Source organism: Coffea arabica, chromosome 1e (assembly GCF_036785885.1).
Source record: "Coffea arabica cultivar ET-39 chromosome 1e, Coffea Arabica ET-39 HiFi, whole genome shotgun sequence".
NCBI classification, from domain to species: Eukaryota; Viridiplantae; Streptophyta; class Magnoliopsida; order Gentianales; family Rubiaceae; genus Coffea; species Coffea arabica.
Genome location: NC_092311.1, coordinates 57,039,993 through 57,060,435, shown reverse-complemented (window position 1 = coordinate 57,060,435; position 20,443 = coordinate 57,039,993). Strand labels below are relative to the sequence as shown.

The 20,443-nt window shown below is 38.4% G+C and overlaps 2 protein-coding genes, 1 non-coding gene and 1 pseudogene across 6 annotated transcripts; 1 reads left to right on the top strand and 3 right to left on the bottom strand.

Moving 5' to 3' along the window:
• Window positions 1–1,669: 1,669 nt before the first annotated feature.
• LOC140015335 (uncharacterized) lies at window positions 1,670–6,990 on the bottom strand. Its single transcript, XM_072067607.1, has 8 exons — window positions 6,612–6,990; window positions 5,866–6,190; window positions 3,552–5,497; window positions 3,172–3,441; window positions 3,012–3,092; window positions 2,437–2,548; window positions 2,285–2,351; window positions 1,670–1,903 (listed from the first exon to the last, which is right to left on the bottom strand). The coding sequence occupies exons 2-8, from the start codon at window positions 6,167–6,169 to the stop codon at window positions 1,840–1,842; spliced, it is 2,844 nt and encodes a 947-aa protein (XP_071923708.1). The 5' UTR covers window positions 6,170–6,190; window positions 6,612–6,990; the 3' UTR covers window positions 1,670–1,839.
• A 192-nt stretch (window positions 6,991–7,182) lies between these two features.
• TRNAP-UGG (transfer RNA proline (anticodon UGG)) lies at window positions 7,183–7,254 on the bottom strand. Its single transcript has one exon. It is a non-coding gene; the product is annotated as a tRNA-Pro (tRNA).
• Window positions 7,255–8,653: 1,399 nt separating this feature from the next.
• LOC113717297 (secoisolariciresinol dehydrogenase-like) lies at window positions 8,654–11,477 on the top strand (annotated as a pseudogene).
• Window positions 11,361–19,292, bottom strand: LOC140015332 (bifunctional 3-dehydroquinate dehydratase/shikimate dehydrogenase, chloroplastic-like). Of its 4 annotated transcripts, none has more exons than XM_072067567.1 (10): window positions 18,607–19,292; window positions 15,342–15,447; window positions 14,958–15,188; window positions 14,065–14,405; window positions 13,771–13,834; window positions 12,889–12,997; window positions 12,545–12,694; window positions 12,311–12,459; window positions 12,042–12,204; window positions 11,361–11,737 (listed from the first exon to the last, which is right to left on the bottom strand). In XM_072067567.1, the coding sequence occupies exons 1-10, from the start codon at window positions 18,909–18,911 to the stop codon at window positions 11,694–11,696; spliced, it is 1,662 nt and encodes a 553-aa protein (XP_071923668.1). In that variant the 5' UTR covers window positions 18,912–19,292; the 3' UTR covers window positions 11,361–11,693. The 4 variants fall into 4 exon arrangements, with proteins under 4 accessions (XP_071923668.1, XP_071923675.1, XP_071923688.1 ...); XM_072067574.1 differs by having other exon boundaries at window positions 18,712–19,292; XM_072067587.1 differs by lacking the exon at window positions 18,607–19,292 and adding an exon at window positions 17,921–18,239.
• Between the last annotated feature and the right edge of the window lie 1,151 nt (window positions 19,293–20,443).

The following is a 20,443-nucleotide window of genomic DNA, read 5'->3' as shown; positions in this document are numbered from 1 at the left end:
GGTCGAGTACCGTGGGTATTGGATTTTACCTTATTCATTGCCATTCCTACGTAAAATTCCTATGGCTTTTTTTTTCAAAAACTATCTTTGTTTGTGGAGTCTACGGTAATAATTCTAAAAATAGCTTAAAAAATATACACAATTTCAGATACAACTTACAAAAATTAATGGGAAGAGGAATGAGTTTAGTCGCACGAAAGGGAGGGAGATGAGGTGAGAGATTCTAGATTCAAAACATATCGCTTACATTTTTAAAAAAAAACTTACAACAATTTTAAAAAAATTAAAAATCCAATCCTACCATATTTTTTCCTTTCACCCATTATCACCACCTACCAAGTTATCATCTTTTCCCTCCTCCCTCCTTATCCACCTCTACTGTCATTGCCGCTATTGCCCTTCCTCTATCTCTCATGTTCTTTTCACTCTTTTTCTCATTCTCCCTCTTCCTCATGCTCTCTTTACTCTTTTCCTCCCTCTCCCTCTTACTCTTTATATTAGGGGAAAGGGGGGGGGGCGGGAGGGAGGAGGAAAGAGGAGAAGAGAGAAAGAGGGAGGGGGAGGAAGAATGAGAAGGAAGGAGAGAGGAGAAGGGGGGTAAGAGGTAGTGGCGACGGATGGTGGTTTTCAATTTTCAAATAATACTTCAAAAAAGTTCAAATTCTAAAAATATCTTAAAATACGTTCTCAAAAAACATTATAAAAATACCTAAACATCTACAGTAAAAACTTTTTGCATACACCATTATAGTAAAAGATTTAAAAAATACCCTCAAAATTACCTATTTCACAGGAAGACATCTCAACTCAATTTGGTATTGACTGAGTTGGAATCAAGTTCATGAAGTTTGATTAATCTCTCATGCAAAAGTCTAGGGTAAAAAATATTGGTCATCAACTGTTGGAATCTAATAATTGTATGTACATGTTTATTTTGTCTTCTAAATTTAGTAGGTGATAGATATACCTAGCACATTTTAAAAATGTCTGTAATGTTTATCTATTCTTATTCGACCTCCAATTTTAGGTGCATCATTGAGTTCATAAAAAACTTAGCGATCTTTTCCTTCGCTTGTGTATTTCTTTTTCTTTTTTTAATATATAATGTATAACCCAAATGAACAGATGGAGATCACTTTTCTCTATATTTCTTTTTTTTTTTTTTCTTCCTTCAAATTTAGATAGCTGAGTTGAGAAGATAAATTATTTTTAATGATGATGAATCTGATTTTAAGGACTTAAATATGGTTAAAGATTGGGTTTTGGAGTTAATAGACTTTTTGATTGCAAGGGAACACATATATAAGTAGTATTTGGAACTTCCCTTCAATTATGTTTAACGTTTATTACATCCGTTGTTGCTTTTAGCTAATCAGATCGAAATATATGCAACACAAACGTTTCTTTAAAAAGGGTGAACTGCACTTCATCATTATTCCGAGGTTGAAAAATTCTGTTCTTTTTTTTTTTTTTCCTCCCTAGTTTACCATAATGTGCATGTACTGCCCATACCTTGAGCATGAATGATCCTCGGTCGTACCAAGGGGCTACTACATTATGCATATACCATTGATTGATTATAGACCTTGAAAACACATTCATCTATCTGTTGGACCAGCTTTTTCTAAACTGGTTTGAGTAAGAACCTTCTTGCACTAACACCTAAAAATGAAGGAATGAAAATGGAATTCGAGATTAATTGCAGAAATTACGCGTCCTTTCTACACCAAAATAGCCACCACAACTCACTGGAAATCAGGGTCGTGGCAGCAATCCAGTTGTCAAGCTGGGAATTCCCATCTTGTATCTACAATTCTACGTACAGCTTAACCAGGCAACTCAATTCTTCTCCGGACATTTTTTGGAGCAGTTAGCCTCAACACAGTTGGTGAAAAGCTGATGCCTGCCGTTGCAAACAAAAAAAAAAGAAAAATCATAAATCTCAAAAGGAAAAAAATACGTTTGGTACTCGAATCGAAACAACGGGCACAACATCTGCACATGAAAATAGGATGCCAAAATTATTCAGACAAAGCTTGGATGCCATTTTAAAAACGATTTTCTGACATCTTGACAAATTGCCTCTGTCAGAATAGTTAATCAGATGGTTCAAACACATGCTAGGCGTAGATAATATGATAGTAAATAAAACTTGTAATCCGAATCCAAATTGAAAACGTCTTTGTTACCAGACATTTGTGAGAAATTAGATGTCCGTGTGCTGTGAATCTTACAATTATGGACATAAAAAAACATGCATCTTTTTTATAATTGCTGTACCAACCTCTCAAATTCTAGTTTCTGAATAACTATCCCATTCAGCAAAAGCTCCGAATCATACACTGCAGCACCTACAAAGAGAAAGCAACAGACAGTTGTCAAAACAGCCAAGTAACTTAGCATTCGATCAAGGACAAGGTAAAAAAGAACCTATACCTTTCTCAAGAAGTGGCAAGCAGGTAACGTAATCCTCCTTTGAGGTAAGAACTAATAGTTCTTTTGATATGAAATTTTCCCCTCGTGCTGCCCTTCCAATTCCTTTAATTACCTGATTAGCATTTGAGGAAAAGTATTTCATCGTGTCAATGGTGCTTGAGGATTATCTCATCACAATTGCAAAGAATCAAAATGATTTAACTGGCAAAGCGGAAGTAGATCCACTCCATTTGCCCCTTTCACTTTGGCAAGAGTACAGATTTTCTAGCTCGTGCCTTTTCAAGATTCAGGATAAACCATCGACAAGATTATCATAATTCAATTCACATGAAATAGTACTATTACTAAGTTCAAAAGCTTCCAAGAGATTCAGAAAAATTGTATAAAATGCTTCCAGCAACTGTTCAATAGACAGTTCAAAACGAAAACCTACACTTTAAATGAAGGAACCATGCTACTTATAAATGGAAACTATCCTGTTCAACAAACGTAGTTTTTCATGTTTCAATAAAACTTGCATTTTTCTTGTCTAAAGAACCATCAGCAGAGGCAAAGACAATACAACAAGTATGTACCTTGCCATGAACTGCCTTGACCAAGCTCTGAATCAACTCTATGCTTGGTTTAACATGTGGAGTTATAAAGACTCTTCGACCCTGCATATGGAACAACTAGATGATAATAGACAGCATGAACCAACATAATTTTATTATGTATATATGGAAACTATCACACCTGCAAAAGTGGATTCTCTCTTGCGCAAGCAAGTGAAGCAGGCATGCTAAAACCAATTTCATTTTCCTTTTTGGAGTCTCGAAGTATGTAACTCTTCTCATCAATGAAAGAGTTTGCTTGTCCACAGCTCTCAAGCCATAAATGTGTCACCACTGGCTTACCAAAAGCAATGGCTTCCAACATATTCCGTGTACGCACAAATCCATCAATTACAAAGTGTGTGGCATCTGAGCAACAAGATGCGATTGAAAAGCCTAATCGGGCCATAATCTGTGGGTGGAATCCAGAAGACCAAGAAGCAAAGAAAATTAATCAACACCATGAGGTGGAATTATCAAAATTAGTTTAAAATGATGCGAATATTTACAAGTGGTAAGCACCTTTTTCTGCTGGTTAAGTACATTAGACTTCAGATGTTGACTGAATAAGACACAAACGTTTCTCCTTCGTCTTCTCAACTCTCTAGGCATAAAATTGGGTAGAGATTTGTTATATCCTAATCGAGTAAGCTCTTTCATAAGGGATGGTCTTGAGATCAATTTCTTGCCTGGAATTCTGACATCAGTCTTGGTAGTTTGCGATGCCCTTATATCAGCTGATACTGCACCTAACCTGATGTTCTCTGAACAATCCGCGGACCATATGGTACCCATCATATCTGATTTTCCATATAGCTCAGAGGATTTAACTCTATCGAGGTCCATAATAATCATTTCTTCACTTGTGATTGCCGATTCACACACACCAGGCAGATTCTTTTCTGGGGAGGACCCAAATTCTGTTTGACCATGGAGCAAAGGCCCACAATTCCTCCAAGAAGATAATCTATTTTCAGTAGGATACTTGTTTTTGTTCTGGTCATCAGCTAAAGTCAACAAAGTAGATGAGTTACTAAATCCATTTGATTGGTGTCTCACACCCTTATGTGTTCTCTTCTGCTTTGGATAGCACCATGGATCCAGTTTTAACAGATCAATAGTTCCAAATGAACCAGAAGTACTTCTAGGTTGTTGAGGACCTTTGGTTCTTGTAACTTCCGCTAAGCCATCAGATCCTGACATCAAAGATTTGCTTTCAATGGTTTTGCAAACACCAATGCCTAATCTCTTCTTTCTCCTTTTCTTAGGAACATCAAACTCCAAATTAGCGCTTATCCTTCTTTTAAAACTACTTACTGGAGCCATAGATGGCTGAAATTCCGTCCTCTTTGTTTTTTGTGAAGATCTTCGGAACTTCTTGAATAACATTTCTTCTCCATGTTGGTTACGTCCAACGAAATTCAATGAAACAAGATCATTCCCTGCTCCCTTTGAGTTCTCACTTTCACAAGGTGCACCATTCTTTTGTTGACTGATTACCCTAGAACTTCTTCCACATATACTTTTCTTCATAGTAAGAGCATGTCCAAAATTCGAAGATTTTGCAGCCAATGGCTCCCTGTAGATGAGATTTTTGTTTATTGAAGAGGGAGAGTTGTACCCCGTGAGATTTTCAGAGTGTTTTTTGAACTGGCGAGGCTTATTGCCATTCAACCTGCTAGTGGGACTCCTTAATTTTACTGTTCGTTTCCTGTTGATTTGTGGACCTGAATCAGCCACCTTTTTATTGGCAGAGTGTTTTAATCCTTCGTCCTTTGATGCATTTACTGAGGAGTTATGGATTTCATTCTTGGGAACTTGATAAGTACATTGTTCCCTAGAGTTGAAAGAGGGTGCACATATTAAGGCTTCCATAGCCTCAGCAGCCATTTGAGTGTCAAAACCAAATTCAAAGCTATCTTGTCCATTTGTTGCGCTTTGATCCTGTTCTGATGGCTTTCCTGGAGATCCCATAGCAAACTTTTCATCCTGCTTCTTATCAGAATTTCTTTCGGTAGCTTGCTTTTCATCCCAATCAAACATTCCTAATTCTCGAGCTCTGGTGGCAAGATTTGTTCTGCTTGCCAATGTTTGTGCTCCCTTTGTAGTGAAAGGAGGAGGTGAATTTGTACCATCAGCTATTGCATTTTCAAACTTCTCACATAAGTACTGATTATTAACGGCCAGAAAGTGATCAACAAAGTCCAGGGCATCCACAACTGACAGCCCAATGCTCTCCAAGCTCTTGTAATCCTTTTGGACAATGTTATATGCATGATCTGGTAAAGCCGCTTCATATTCAGATGTTCCACTGTCTTGAATAAATTGTTGTTTGTGATTACTAGTGTCAGCATGGGAAGAGGCAAGTTCATGCTTCTGAGTATCACCACGTTCATCAGTTCTTCTGGTAGAAGCTAACTGCTGAATGGAATGTCCAGTGACATCTTTATCCAGCATCACCGTACGTCCTGGAATACAAAGACTACTTTATACAACTAGAATTCAGGACCTAAAACATCCAGAGTAACAACCATCCTACCATGAACATCAGCCGATAATTCCAAAGCTTGAACTTTGAGGAAACAAATCATTCTTTTATGGCTCATGGTGCAAAATGGATACTTTATTTGATGGAGAGCGGAGTTTAATCAATAACAGAGGAGAAGAGAAGAAAAGCCTTAGAAACTCCCACAAAGACAACATTAGCAAAGTTAAAAATTCATGTCAAATTTGATTATTGCTAATCTATCAGAGAGTTCTAAAATGCGATAATGGGCAAGTTGCTATATTCACATTAGAGAAGAGAAGAGGACGCAAATAAAGAACAGTAGGTTACCAAGAGCATTCATCTTCCTTTTCTCCATACATGAACCATGCCCTCTAACACTTGTCTTGTTTTCCTTCAGTGGAAATATTTTGCCCACGACTTCGGATCCATCTTTGTCAATATCAAGCGGAATAGCGTCCATAGAATCATCCACTATGTCATCCAGGCTTTGAGCTATGCCACAGTCAATGGAATCAGGGGTATTCAACACCTCGGTGTTAATATCAAGAGTCCGTAGATGGGCTTCAGCTCCAGGACTTCCCAGCGCAATAGTGTCATCAAGAGGAACAGGATTCTCATACTCACCCTCCATTTTTGCGGCTTAAGCTGTTTCCTGATCCCTCAAAACAAACAGAAATTATCAAAGCTAAACAATCTATCAGAATAAGCACACCAAAAGCTTCCCGAAGCGGACAAACGAGAAAGATAACACTGGAAACAAAGAAAAACTGCTGAGGGTTCAAGGTGGGAACCGGACCTAATTATATCAATCGGGTAAAATGTTTCCCACTGCTACGGGTGATACTAAAAATAACCACTGTTACCATTAAAAACCTATTTGCTCCAAGAATCCGTACAGAAAGCTGACGTGAAATATTTAGGAAAAAATAAATAAACAAATAAAAGGAAGATGCAAAGCAAGCAGTATCTCAACTGATATGAAGATAGCGCCAGTTTTACAAGAAAAGAAGAAGTAATTTTTAGAATTGAGAAACTAAATGATGAATGGACTAAGCCACGGAGAAAAAGCGAACCTGGTAGCCTGGGATCAAATGAATAAAGGCGGAGCAGATGAGGGCGACTACCGGCTAAGTTGAAGTTTGAGATAACGGAGAGACCCCATTTCTGACTTAGTTACTACTACAACTCTACTCCATTTCTCAGGGTTTCGAATGCAGAGGCATCATGATGTGCTTTGGTGGAAAAGGGAGGGTTGGCCCATGGGGGGAAATTTCTATTTATTCAATTTGCCCGAATTTTGGAGGGAAAATGGCCTTTCTAAGTACTCCTCGTGTTATGAGGGCAAAACATTCCATGGCCCCCCCCCCCCCCTCCTCCTCCCTCCTTCCTCTGCTGTATGTTTTTCTCTCTCACTTTTCAGTTTTGTCTTGAAGTAGAGAGGCAGACCATAAATTGTTGACTGTTCTACTTGTAACGTTTTTTATTTTAAAAATTTTTCCCCCTTGCTTCTGTCTTTATATACGTCCAAAAAAAAAAAAAAAAAAATTTCAGCCAGTTTCACCCGCCCGCATGCCGCACGGACAAACTGCCCTACTTTCCCTGCCTGTTTATTGTCAAACTTGGACAGCCAAAAATTCCCTTTGTGGGGCGTTCCGAGAATCGAACTCGGGACCTCTCGCACCCAAAGCGAGAATCATACCACTAGACCAAACGCCCGGTTGGTCGTGACGTGGACATTAATTTTACTTAAAATGTAATAACAAATTTAATATTTCGTTTGTCTTAAACTGACCCTAAGTGACCGGTAATTCGAACTTTTGATTTTCCCCACATCTTAGCAACTTGTAACATAACAACATACCAACGTGGCAAGCACTTGGATGAACTTGATTTATGTAAATTTAGCGGTCCAAATTTTATCACATTTTTAATATTTGAGTTAATGAAATAGTGTGATAAATTTTGAACCATTAGGTTTACAAAATCAAATCTATCCAAAAATTTTGCCATCCAAACGTAACTTTAACTCTCAAGTCTCAAATTGACATTATCAATAGTTCCAAAAAAAAAAAAAAAAATGGCTCATGGTTTTCAAAAAATTATGACCTTTTTCTCGTCTAAGTTAAGGGGTCTTCGAATAATAGTGCAATTTTCTCAAGACAACAACGGCACATAAAACAAAAACGCCCATTATGCTTTTGTCACTGTAAAAGCTAACAAAAAAAAATGTAAAAACAAGAAGCCAAGTACTATAGGAATTAGATTTGCAAACACACTAAATCGAATCTCAATTCAATTTTACTAATCTTGAACTCAACGAGCTTTTATCATAAAACTTAAACTTGAATTCGAACCCAAAATTCAAGCCTAGTCGAGTTTAAAAAATAAAATATAATTATTTTATTTTTTATGAATAAAATAGTCATCTTTATCTCCCTTCCGAGTTAACTTCGTTACCAACTGGGGTTTATTTACTTTCGAGAGAAAAGGTTTATTTACTTTCGTGCTTCCTATTTATCTCCCTTGATCTTTCATTACCTGGACGTTGTGTGTTGCATCGGTTTGATATTCCAGATTCAGTCCAGGAATAACAGTCATGCTGCTAGGTCTGCCTATTAAATGTCAAATTAACGAGGCCGTCAAGAATTAGAGGTTCTTGATTCAAAGTTATCTCACCCAACCCACCCCCCACCCGGGGGCCCCAAAAAGAAAGGCAATAGCCCTCAAGTACGGAGGTTGTATTTCAAGTTGACAATCATTTGGAGGGAGACTTTTACCCTGGCGAAGATGCACGCCCAGTCTTTCATTTTAAGCTAAGCTGCTGAATAGTGAATGCTGTAAAAATCAATCGCGACTTCTATAAGTGATCCGCCCCTAAATGGTGGAGTGAGTGGAAGAAGTTCATTTCTACGGGTATGCATCTTCAAGAATTTGAAGGGTCGGCAGCAGTTGAGAATCATATAATATATATATATATATATATATATATATATATATATATATATATATATGTTAGTAAAGGGTCGATTGTATCAAGGTCGTAGTCTGAACCACTGAATCATCTAATTTCCTTACACCCCCACCCTTTTCTTTTCAAGAAAAACAAAAAAGAGAAAAGGAAAAGAGGCAGCGGCAGCAGCACTTGACTTGTTGGACAGCAGTTGCCCATTCATACGTAGATCGGATCCTATAAAGACTAGTTTTTTTCATTAGAGGTTTGGCAAAAGGCAGAGATATCGATTTTAGGCTGCCTTGTAAAGCCTTTGCTATATTATTGAAGTCCTTCACAGTCACACTACAGTGCTCACTATATCCTGATTGAAGTGCCCGCATCACCCTCACCAATGCAAACGTGCACTCTGGCGTCAGCGAAGGAAATTACGAACCATGACGCCCCACCGGCATCTATAATACTCTCTGTTAATGTATCTCTATTGCCATGTCATGTGCTGATGGGCCGGCATATTCACAAGCTGCTGACTTCTCAATTCTCGTTTTAGAAAAAGCTCTCTCAGTCAGTTGTCAGCAATATATATATATTTTCGGAGCAACAGTTGTCAGCAATTCCTGAATCTTACAGTGTTCAACTCCCCCCCCCCCCCACCAACACCAAGAAAGAAAGCACAAGGGAAGAACTTGAAACAATCACTACTGTCTCTAGCTAGCTTGGAAGAGAACAACATGTTCAGCATCAGATCAAGGTAAGTAATGTTTGACTCATTTGCCGCTCTCTTAATCTCAATGCTGCTTCTGTCTTTTGACTCATTTGCGTATTGTGATGAGGGAGGACAGACATGGTACTCTCTGAATCACAGAGAGAGCGAGATCTGTCGGTCTCTGAACATGAACATGGACTTGTTGTAATGTTGCTAAGAGCCAAATTACCAGTATTACTTTTGTCTTGCATCTGAATATTTCACAAGCCAGAGCATTAATTAAGGTCCGCCAATTTCGATGGCGAGATTGTGTGGAGCGGAGCACAGCAAACTTGCACAGTTGACTGATTCATAATCCAGTATAAAGCAGAAACTCCGTATATAATTTATGCTGATGAGTTCTCATTTTTACTGCTAAATACTACTAGTTTACCGTTTATAGTGCATCTTTAATCTTTCGATTTTGATATGGTGGCTCCTCAAGTAGCAGCAGCTCCATTTCAAGAGCCTTGCTCGCTCGAAGCTTCATCATGAGGGAGTTCTGCGCCGCCCAAAGAAGAGAAAGGTGTGTACAGAAGATCTCTCTCTCTCTCTCAATTGTCCCTCTCTGGCTTTCGTGCATACATAATTACATGCACATACCAACAAACGGACATGAGCGCATGGCGTGATGAGTTACTTTCCCCTTTTTGCATTCATTCGGACTTTTCGACTTTAATTTTAATATCTCCAGAGTCGAGACATAATCGGATAACCGGCCTTCCTTTGGCCGCCCGGAACACAGAGAAAGGAAGGAGACAGATAAAGAATTTGTTGTGACTTGTGATGCGGACTGTCAGTGTCTACTCTAAACTTATTAATTTACCAAAAAGGTTAGACATGCTTAATTCAACTGGCTATTTAGTAGTTGTCCGATGAAATTCAATTCACAGAAATAGTTGAATTTGTCGCGTGATAATCATATCAAGATTCGTCAAAATTTAATATTCTTTCTTGTTCTAAAAGTACCTTTTCTTTTTTGTGCTGGTCTTTTTTTACAATCTTAAAATCGCGACCAACGCTATTTCGAGTTAGGCAAGAAATTTTGACTCACACTCTAGTGTACTGAAGTTGAAAGATTTTGGTGTCATAGCAAATTAGAAGGCAAGGTAGCATTGATCACGGGAGCGGCACGTGGCATTGGCAAAGAGACCGCCGCAAAATTCATCACCAATGGTGCCAAAGTGGTGATCGCCGACATACGCAGAGATGTCGGGCAAGAAACCGCGAGACAACTGGGAGCAAACGCCAGTTTCGTGGCGTGCGACGTCTCCCAAGAATCAGACATCTCAAACGCAGTGGATTACGCTGTGTCCACTCACGGTCAACTCGATATCATGTACAACAATGCCGGCATCGCATGTCGTACTCCACCAAGCGTAGTGGACCTTGACCTTGCAGCCTTCGACAAAGTCGTTTCCATCAATGTCCGGGGCGCTGTTGCAGGGATCAAGCACGCATCACGGGTCATGATTCCTCGACAAGCTGGGTGCATCTTGTGCACGGCCAGCGTTACCGGCATGATGGGTGGGTTGGCACAGCATACCTACTCCATAACTAAATCCAGCGTGATAGGGATGGTCAAGTCGGTTGCAGCAGAGCTATGCAGGCATGGAATCAGAGTCAACTGTATATCGCCATTTGCCATTCCGACGGCCTTTGCACTGGAAGAAATGCAGGACTACTTTCCCGGTTTGGATGCCGGGGCGCTCGCGGGCATGATCCACAATGCGGGAGTGCTCAGGGGAGCTAATTGCGAACCCAGCGATGTCGCCAATGCTGCACTTTACCTTGCATCCGATGATGCAAAATACATTAGCGGCCATAATCTGGTGGTGGATGGGGGTTTTACGTCGATCAAAAGCTTAAACTTTGCCGGTACCTGATCAAGGGTCGCGAAGAGTCTTGGCATACTGAATGAAGAGGAGGAAATCAAGAAATGCGCAGTCCTAGGATTACCACAGAGATTCTATAGAAAAGGAAAGTAAGAGCAAAAGTAACAAGGTAATACAGTACTAGTTTTAAGACCAAAAAACCCCCCAAAACTCTATCGACGCTACTCTGATTTGAGACCACGAAACCACTTTGTCAGGTAGCAAGTACCATATCAAGACCAGAAAACCCGCGTTTTAATGCAGTCAGTACTTCAGGACCTTTTAATATTTCAACATCTTGTGTTCTCATATTACAAGATATTATCCACCTTAAAAGAGAATATTCTATATACGGCGATTATTGCTCATAGATCTAGACAACAGACAAATTACTCTCAAGGGGGGAAAGACAGAGGAGAGACTCCAATATTTGGTTCGCTCATTCCTCCGTAACAAGCTGCTGTGCATAAAGCTCATAAGCAATGCTATGATACAGTACGATTCCGACCAGCTTCATCAGATCAGGCCCGACGCTTGACTTGCCATAATCTCAAGGAAATTGGCTCTTTTTTGTGCTCAAGTCAAATCAAAACTTTTCCAATACAGTCTTGCGCATGAAGTCCTCTGGGGCTGCGAAACATCGAAAGTTAAAATCACGAAGGTTTAAGTGAAAGCTTATCTAAGACTTAGATAGGCATTATTCTATAACCTAGAAAATTTCCATGGAAGTCATTGATCTTATATTTTCTCTTCATCAATTTATCAACTTTAAAAGCACAGGGATAACAAAATCATGTGAAAACTCCATTACTTTAAAATGTAACAATCCATGAGCTTTTAGTTGATGCTAATTAAAGGGTCGCTGACTCCTTTGTATAAGCATAAGTTAAGCGGTCCTCTGAAGAAACTATTTTCGTTAGGAGAGAATAAGTACCTAATCCACCAGTGAATAATTTGAATTGACCAAGAGCCTGTCTGATGAACATCTCAACACCGCTTACTACAATTGCTCCAATCTCTGCAGCCTCTTGCAACAGTCGAGTGTTTCTTGGCGTGTAAACAGCATCAAAAACCAGCTCATATGATTTCAAGGCCTCCTAAAAGTCAGAGATGTGTGGAGAAATAAATCGTTAAGAGTAGCCCTAAATAGTATGCCTATACCAACACCGAATGGTATGAAGTAAATTTAGTAAGAATGAGAACCTTAGGGACAGGGGTTTGATCTGCGTTTGGCTGCATCCCCACAGCAGAAGCATTTGCCAGAATCATCCCCTTCTCTGGGCAATATGTGTCTAAGCATTCATAGGGCAGAGCTTCACCAGATACCGCTGAAGCAAGAGCTTTTGCCCTCTCTATTTAAAGACTACTTTAGTCAGTCAAACACAAGTGGATAGCAGACACAGGGGACAATCTAGAAGCAAAGGCGATGATTTTTACCAAAATTGCGATTGAAAATGACGACTCTTGCCCCTTTGCTCTTGGCACCAAAAGCCATAGCTCTTCCAGCTCCACCAGCACCAATCAAGACAAACAATTTCCCAGCAATAGGAGAAGTATGTGATGCCTGCCCATTGATAATTTGTCTTTCTGTCATTCCACAAATTGCAAAAAAAAAAAAACTCATGTTATCTCTGGATGTAAGTAATATATACATGCTGACACACAGAAACTAACCTCGAATATGAAATACAATATTATCTGATTGTATCAAATTTATGAAATGGAGAAATCTTGATGGTTTTAGCTTAACATAGATACCACAATGAAGAAAGCAAGAGTACCTCTAAGTGCTTCTTCAATTGCAGTTATACAAGCATGGCAGTCTGTGTTGTAACCAATCAACTTCCCATCAGTAGGCCTTCGAATAATGGTGTTTACAGCTCCAATAGACTAATTGTGAATGAATAATTAGAGTTAGAAAGGAGTATAGCAAATGCGACATAAGTCGCAAAAATTTTAAACAATGAACCATAGAATATGTATGTAGAGGCTAATTTTGTAGGCATATCCAGTCAGAATTTCATTCTGGAATTTTAAGAATTTCTGATCAACGTGATTCCCGAATCCTAGTATATAATAAGTATGATGAAACATGTTAAATTATAGGAAATGTGAAATTAACAGGGTTAATAGATGCACTGAAAGTCCGCAAGCTATTCTTCGATTATACACTGTTGTTTAAATGACTCAATCCATCTTTAAATGGTTATAAGTTATTCTCATAATCAATTTTTTTCACACAATATAGCATTCCCTGCCAACTACCACCACTCTATGAATTCCATGCAAGAGATTCTACACATAATTAGAAAATACATTCAAACTTCCCTATTAGAGACACTAGAGTAATCTCACTTATGCAGCATAGATCCACTGACAAGGCAGCAATGATGACACATAAAAGCAAATGTCCACCATTATGTTATTAAGCTTCTAAAAGTAAGAACACTAATCAGAAATCAGAACATGAAACCTTCTCAAGCTTGCCCCATATAAAGAAATTGAAATCTATCTCCAGCTTTAACTATATACCCACTTCAACTGAAGGGCATCAACTTTGGAAACACTATTTTAAGATGATGTGAAGGACAAATACTTCCTGAATGGATACATTCACATTGGTACAACCACAAAAAATTAAACAGATTGCAAAGCTTTCACACCTTAGCAAAGGGATCAACTTCATCGCAGCACCCTACTGCTGCTTCCTTGTGGGGAATTCCAACACTGCAAAAAGCCATGAAAGAACATGAAACTGATTGTCCACATAGATCAAAATGCAAACTATGGGACCTAGTGGATAGTTATCATTGTTTTAACCAAAAAATAGAAAAATGAATTCTGGCTCGCTTATGAGGTGAATCATGTCAATTAAGGTGCATAGATACTGTAGAAATACTATCATGAAAACAGAAAAAGAGTTTTAGTCTGCTTTTCCTGGCTGAGCATAGTCATACCTGAAACCAGCAAAATCGCTGCTTGAATATACCCTAAAAAATTCCTTGATATTATCAACAAGCAAAGGCACATAAATTCCGTTATATCCTGTGTGTCTGAAAGCAGGGTTGTGCAGAAGGGGACCTTTACTATGGCCTACTGGGTTTGAAATGACACCAAAAACTTTTGTGTCTGGATTAATAAATTCAAGGTTGTAGACTTGTGCGATGCTGCGCAAAGGAGGCAACCCAAGTTCAGGTTTGTCTCCTAAGGATCCCCAGACCACAATGGCACCATATTTTGGGCCCAATAACTGGCTTATGAGACCTCTATCTCCCACAGCTCTTACAATTAGCGGTACCTACACGTTAGGTGCAATAGGTCAAAGTCTTAAAAGAAAAAGTCAAACTATATTGCTGAATTTTGAAACAACTTTTACTGGTGAAGAATCAAGCTATTCTACCTACATTACTGGAATCCCAAGGAAGAAATGTTCACACAGAAAAATTGGAACAGAAGCAGAACGATGCCTAGCAAACAAAACTGATTCTGGCTGGTAAAAAAAGTACTTTTTGCCTTGAAAGTAATACCTAAAACCAAATAAAGATGGAAAGTTATCGTAAAATCAATGATTTCCACAAAATGAGGCAAAGATAGCAACTTTTCAACACAGATTGCAACTTCCATAATTTGACAATTCGATCAAATACTTAAATTGATTTAACACAAAACTCATTAGTGCTCATGCATTAGTTTCGGGAATAAAACCCTTCAAAAATGAGGCAAAAGTGGTTGTCTGTGGCTTGTACATTATGATATAAGAAGAAGGATCGTCGGAGCAAGTAGCCTGAATACTGATTATCGGGGTGAAAAATATCGAAATGATTTCGAGATGAAAAAGGACGCAAAATACCTGAGAATGGACAAGCAAATGAAAAAGTGGAGCGACGTCAGTAATATAAGCCACATCAACCACAAGTTGGATGACATCTGCCCCCGTAGATTGCAGAAGTATGGCGATGTTCCCAAGCTTCTCTTTGCAAAGAGTACCGCCGCCGCCACCATTGTTGATGTAGTTTGAGATAATTATCTTGCTATTTGATCGTCTGCTCATTAGCTCAGTAATAACCTCTTCCTTAGCCATCTGAAAAGAATTCCATATGCATGTCTCATTTGCGGTAAGGTCAAGCGGATACTAAATTCTACTTCTGGAATCAAAAAAATGCCAAAGAACAAATAAAGAATTGGGAAGCATAGCATATTACTCCCATATAAATACTGTAAGCAAGTCACTAACCTCGAATTCCACTTGGACGAATTCGACGTCCAATTCCACGGCAAGCCTCAGAACTTGCAAGCCTGTCTTCTTTGATGAACACCCTCTTCCCCTGCGCAAATTCGACCTGCATATAGACAGCCATCGAATAATAAGTGATATTTATCCTAAATAAGCATAGCATTATTTAGAATCTAAATAATAAGTGATAACTTATTCATTTAATAATTTACTCTAAAATGTATTAGAATTAGAGTGCTTTTGATAAAATTGAAATTTGAAGTAATTTAATCCATTAAATTATTATTAAATATTAAATTTGATATAGTCCCGACAAAGTCATAATATTAGCCTGATGGATCATTGTCACTAAGAAAGAATTGACCCATTTCCGTCGCAATGAATCTTCTATCCCATACCCTATGTCACTCTCTGTCTCACTTTTTATTATATTGTTATTTTTTCTACATAAACATCACGTTCTAGTTCTTTTTTGTTTCTTTAAGATCCAATAACTATTAATTGAGTAAAAAATAAATACAGTAGCTTTAAAAAGCAATATATAATAGAAAATTAAAAAATATAGCAGAAAATTTATAAAAAATCTCATTTTTTTATGCATTTTGATTTTTTGAATTTGTTAAATTTTATGTATTACCCAATTAATAGTTATTGGATCTTAAGAAAACAAAAAAGAATTAAAACGTGATGTTTATATAGGAGAAATATCAATATAATAAAAAATGGGACAGAGAGTGGCACAGGGTATTGGATAGAAAATCCATCGCGCATTTCCACCAGCTACCCATCATCATTTAAAACATGTCAATACAATACTGTAATTTTTTTTTCGGAGACGACAACAGTTATAAAACATAATCTATTCTACACTAAAGGGGAGAAGCGAATCTAAGGAAATCCAGGGATAACTCAGAGGGGACTGAACCACCACCGGATCAAACGGGTACACAATACATTCGCCTGAATTTTTGAAACAAATCACTTAAATTTGACATTTTGGTGAAAAGCAAGAGTAAGCTAGTTAGTGGCCACCAGCTCAAAGGCCGATGGTTCAATACAATACTGCAATTGGTGATTGAACTAGCCAAATCGCTTGAACATAATAATAATAAGGGAAAAGAGTCCCAATAGCTCTCTAACTATTAACCTGGTGAACTTTTGGCCCTCCAACAATTAGGAGTAAATTTTTGGCCCTCAATCTATCGAAAGTGTAAAATATTGGACCTTCTATCAAATTCACTCGTTAAGATTGACGGAAACTAACACCACATGAAACTTATGCTAAAATATGAAGGGCATTTTAGTCTGTCCAGCAACTTTCTATTTGGTAAAAAGGGATTTCTTCCCCAACGAAAAGCTATAGGAAGAAAATCTCCCTGGCAGCTGAAGCTTTAGTATGATTTAAGCAAAGCTTCTCCGACATAAATTAAGCAATTCCCAATAGTAGGTTACTAAAGCTGCAAGCTTTAGATCTATGAACCTTTCGTGCTCTTCCTTCACGCTATGTACTAGCTCCATTATTGTTGTTACGAAGCATTCTCTTTGACATGAATTTCTTTGACATGATAGCAGAAGAGAGGAGCCAGAGATTGAATAGCTTAATTATTTATTGAATTGACTTTGGGGAAGGAGAGTGAGGAGGAGAAGTTGGGAAGGAGGAGGCGGCCCATGTTGGATTTGGTGAGGAAGGAGTGGAGGGAACATCATGTGGCAATTATGGTGGACCGATGAGGCAAAGGCTAGAGAGAGCTTTTTGGAACCGGTAGATACCAGAAGATCAAGAAACCTTAACTTCAACCAAAATCAACACCAACCCATTCACTCGACGACTCAAATCGCTCAAAATCAACCATTTCCTTTTGAAACCTGTAATTCCCCGGCGGAAGCTTCAAGAGATGTGCACTATTGATGATGGTCGACGAATTGCAGGAGCTTCCAACCACTTGCGGTGGAGGGAGAGAGAATGGTAGAAGGCAACAATGAAATTAAACTGATTTTTACTCTTTTTTACCGAGTGGATGACAGCTTGAACTAAAATGCCCCTTGTATTTCGGCATGCATCTCACGTAGTGTTAGTGTCTATTAGTTTTAACAGCTAAACTTGACAGAAGGTTTAACTTTTTGCACTCTCGATAGATCGAGACTTAAAATTTGACTCTTAAGTATTGGAGGACCAAAAGTTTACCTGACTAACAGTTAGAGGGCCAATGAGACTCTTTTCCCTAATAATAATGTCATAGAGAGCCAAACGATAGGGTTGATTTTTCAAAGCCTCCATCACTTTTATGTTCCGTACATCAGTGAATCAATCAAAACGGAGCCAAGACTCATATTGTTCACGTGTAAATTCGTCCCCGCCTTCCGAGATGCAACCATCATTCTTTCATAGAATGCATTCTTTTATTTGTCTAGACATTTTATTCTTTAAAAAAAAAAAAAAAGCAACACATCACTAAATGCGTGCATTGTTTAAAAGATGGTTGAATGCATTATTCTAGAACCCTCACTATTTGAAAGCTGTTTTTAAACAGTAGTATTTGAATGCATTATTTGAGAATATATTTACTCTGACGCCTTACTTTCATGCGTACCCCACCTCCCACGGCCTTGGCATGGTCGACATTATTTCATCATTATACTCCACCTACCTACCACCACCTCCACTGTCGTCTTATATGACTTATTTTACCAACCATTCAATGTACAACGTCATCATCTGTGGTGCCGATGCAGCTGCACAATTAAGTCCAAGCAAACATACACATGTAAAAGTAATGCATGCTAAGAAAAGTGTTAAAGAGAGAAACAGCTGTTTTGTCTCCTCCTCGTGCCCACAGAAACAGGAACTCCTGTATACTATCTTCATGGTTCACCTGTTCATGTTTTGTTACATAGACATTACCAAACCAGCTACTTCTAATTTCCCTTTTCTTCCCCCCCCCCACCCCCTCTCCCCTCGTTCCTGGGGATGCGTGAAGTCAATATCTGAAGAAGAAGAAGAAGAAGAAGAAGAGGGGAATGTATTGTTGCAATAGCAAATTATGAAAGTGGAACTCATTATGCTACTATAGAAGAAATTTCTCGCTAACTGAAGGAGAAAATGATGAAGAGCATTATGAAAATAGGAGTTAACGAATACCTATTAGGTAATAGGTACCGTTAGTCCTAGAACACATGAGGGGAAGAATTAAAAAAAAAAAAACTATTATTTATGTTAATCATGCATCAAGATGCTAAGATATAAGCAGGGAAAGTAAATACCAACCTTGCATCCTTGGGAATGAGAGGGCAATGTTGGGTGGTGAGTAGAAAGCTGTGGAGGAAGAGGTAGGGATAGATAGATATCAGGCGAAAGAAAGAGGGAGGGTACCTGAAAGACACAATGGAAGGCAGAGTTCTCTGTCTCAAAAGGCCTTCCACCTCCGAAATGTGAGAGAAGGAGATGGAGTCGATGCAGAGTTCCACAAGGTTTGCTCCTTCTTCCTTTGCTCTGTGAATGGCAGCCAGCATTTCTTCCTTGGTTTCACATTCCAAGGTAGTGCATATCAATAAGTCGCTCCTAAAACCCATGGCCTGATGTCTATCTATTCACTGATAACGGAGGATCAATCCAAAGGAGGATCCCAGTACCACAACCAGGCAGCAGCAGCAGCAGCACAAGAGAAGCCTATAACTTATGATGACTAGTACTAGTATATATGACAGACATATATCACAACTACCCGCGCCTCGCGACCCCCTTTATAAGCACCATCACCGTCTGAGTGCGACATTCTGTATGATCAATCACAATTATTACTTAATCATCCATGGCCATGGCCACAAGAAAATGAACACCTTTTTTTTCTTGGAGGGGTGGAGGATTTGCTTGTCTCAATTTCCATTCGAGAATTGCATTTAACCATGCAGTCGCATCAAGTTTGTCTTTGGCGGCTTGAGAATATTGTACATTGTTGTTGTTTTCTTCTTTTCTTCCATATATACTTTTACCGCTTCCTCTACGGTCCCTGCTAATTGATTCATTTCACAATATTTCTTTTTTGTCATGCTCGTTCACTATTATAAAGTCTTAGTCGTATATGAATACGAGTATAATTCTGAGTGTGTTTGGATTGTAAGTTATTTGAAATATTTTTACTGTAGCACTTTTTGTGATGTGATGTATGTGAGATAAAAAGGTAATTGGGAAGATAAAAAGGTGTATTGGAAATTGTAATGGTGATGTCAACAAATATATTTGACCAAATAATTGGCTGTCCAAACACACCCTCTATTAGCTAGAAGCTAACGATTTGCTATGACCTCCTTTGATTTGTGCAAGACATGGTGTATAATTGCAAGGCATAATATAGTATATACTTTTTTTTCTGTCAACACAGGGTATCCAAATCAAGACCCGAATGCGGCTCGATTAATCCCTGCGTCTGGAGTACAGCGTCACCCCAATCGCACCCAAACGTTAAGTAAGGTTCGATCCCATGACCTGCGAGTGCCAGAAGCAGCCACAGATCGCGTGACGCGATCTAGCCCCGGGGGGCTAATATAGTATATACTTGCTGTCCAAATAATTTTGACTTAGTTACCATAATATACAGTTGCATCTACTTGCAAGGCGTACTCGGGGAATTTGTGGAGAGCAAACGGGGCACGTTTTCCTCTACACGTGTTTGTTTATTAATTATTTGTGTTCTTTTTGCTTCTTAATTCAATGATTTCAAAGGCGTTGAATGGCCTATCGTCTCTGCTCTTGAATTGAAGGTTAACCACATCATTAAAGAACATAACTACTGCTATAACTATTTCCAAAATTATATGTTTTTTATTTTTATTTTTGGATTATTATCACTTTATCCCCTTAAACTATATCACTACTATCATTTTTTACCCCCCTAACGTTATCTTTTAGTCATTTCACCCCTATAAGTAATTCAACTCAACATGTTAAGAAATTTTAGACAAAAATATCATTTTATTCTATAGCATTACTACACTGTTATTATTACTCTATTCCTTTAAATTATAGTGATATAATCGATTTAATTTCTAACATTATTTTTTTGGCATTTTGCTTCATCGTTAATCTAACTACTATGGTCAAAAAT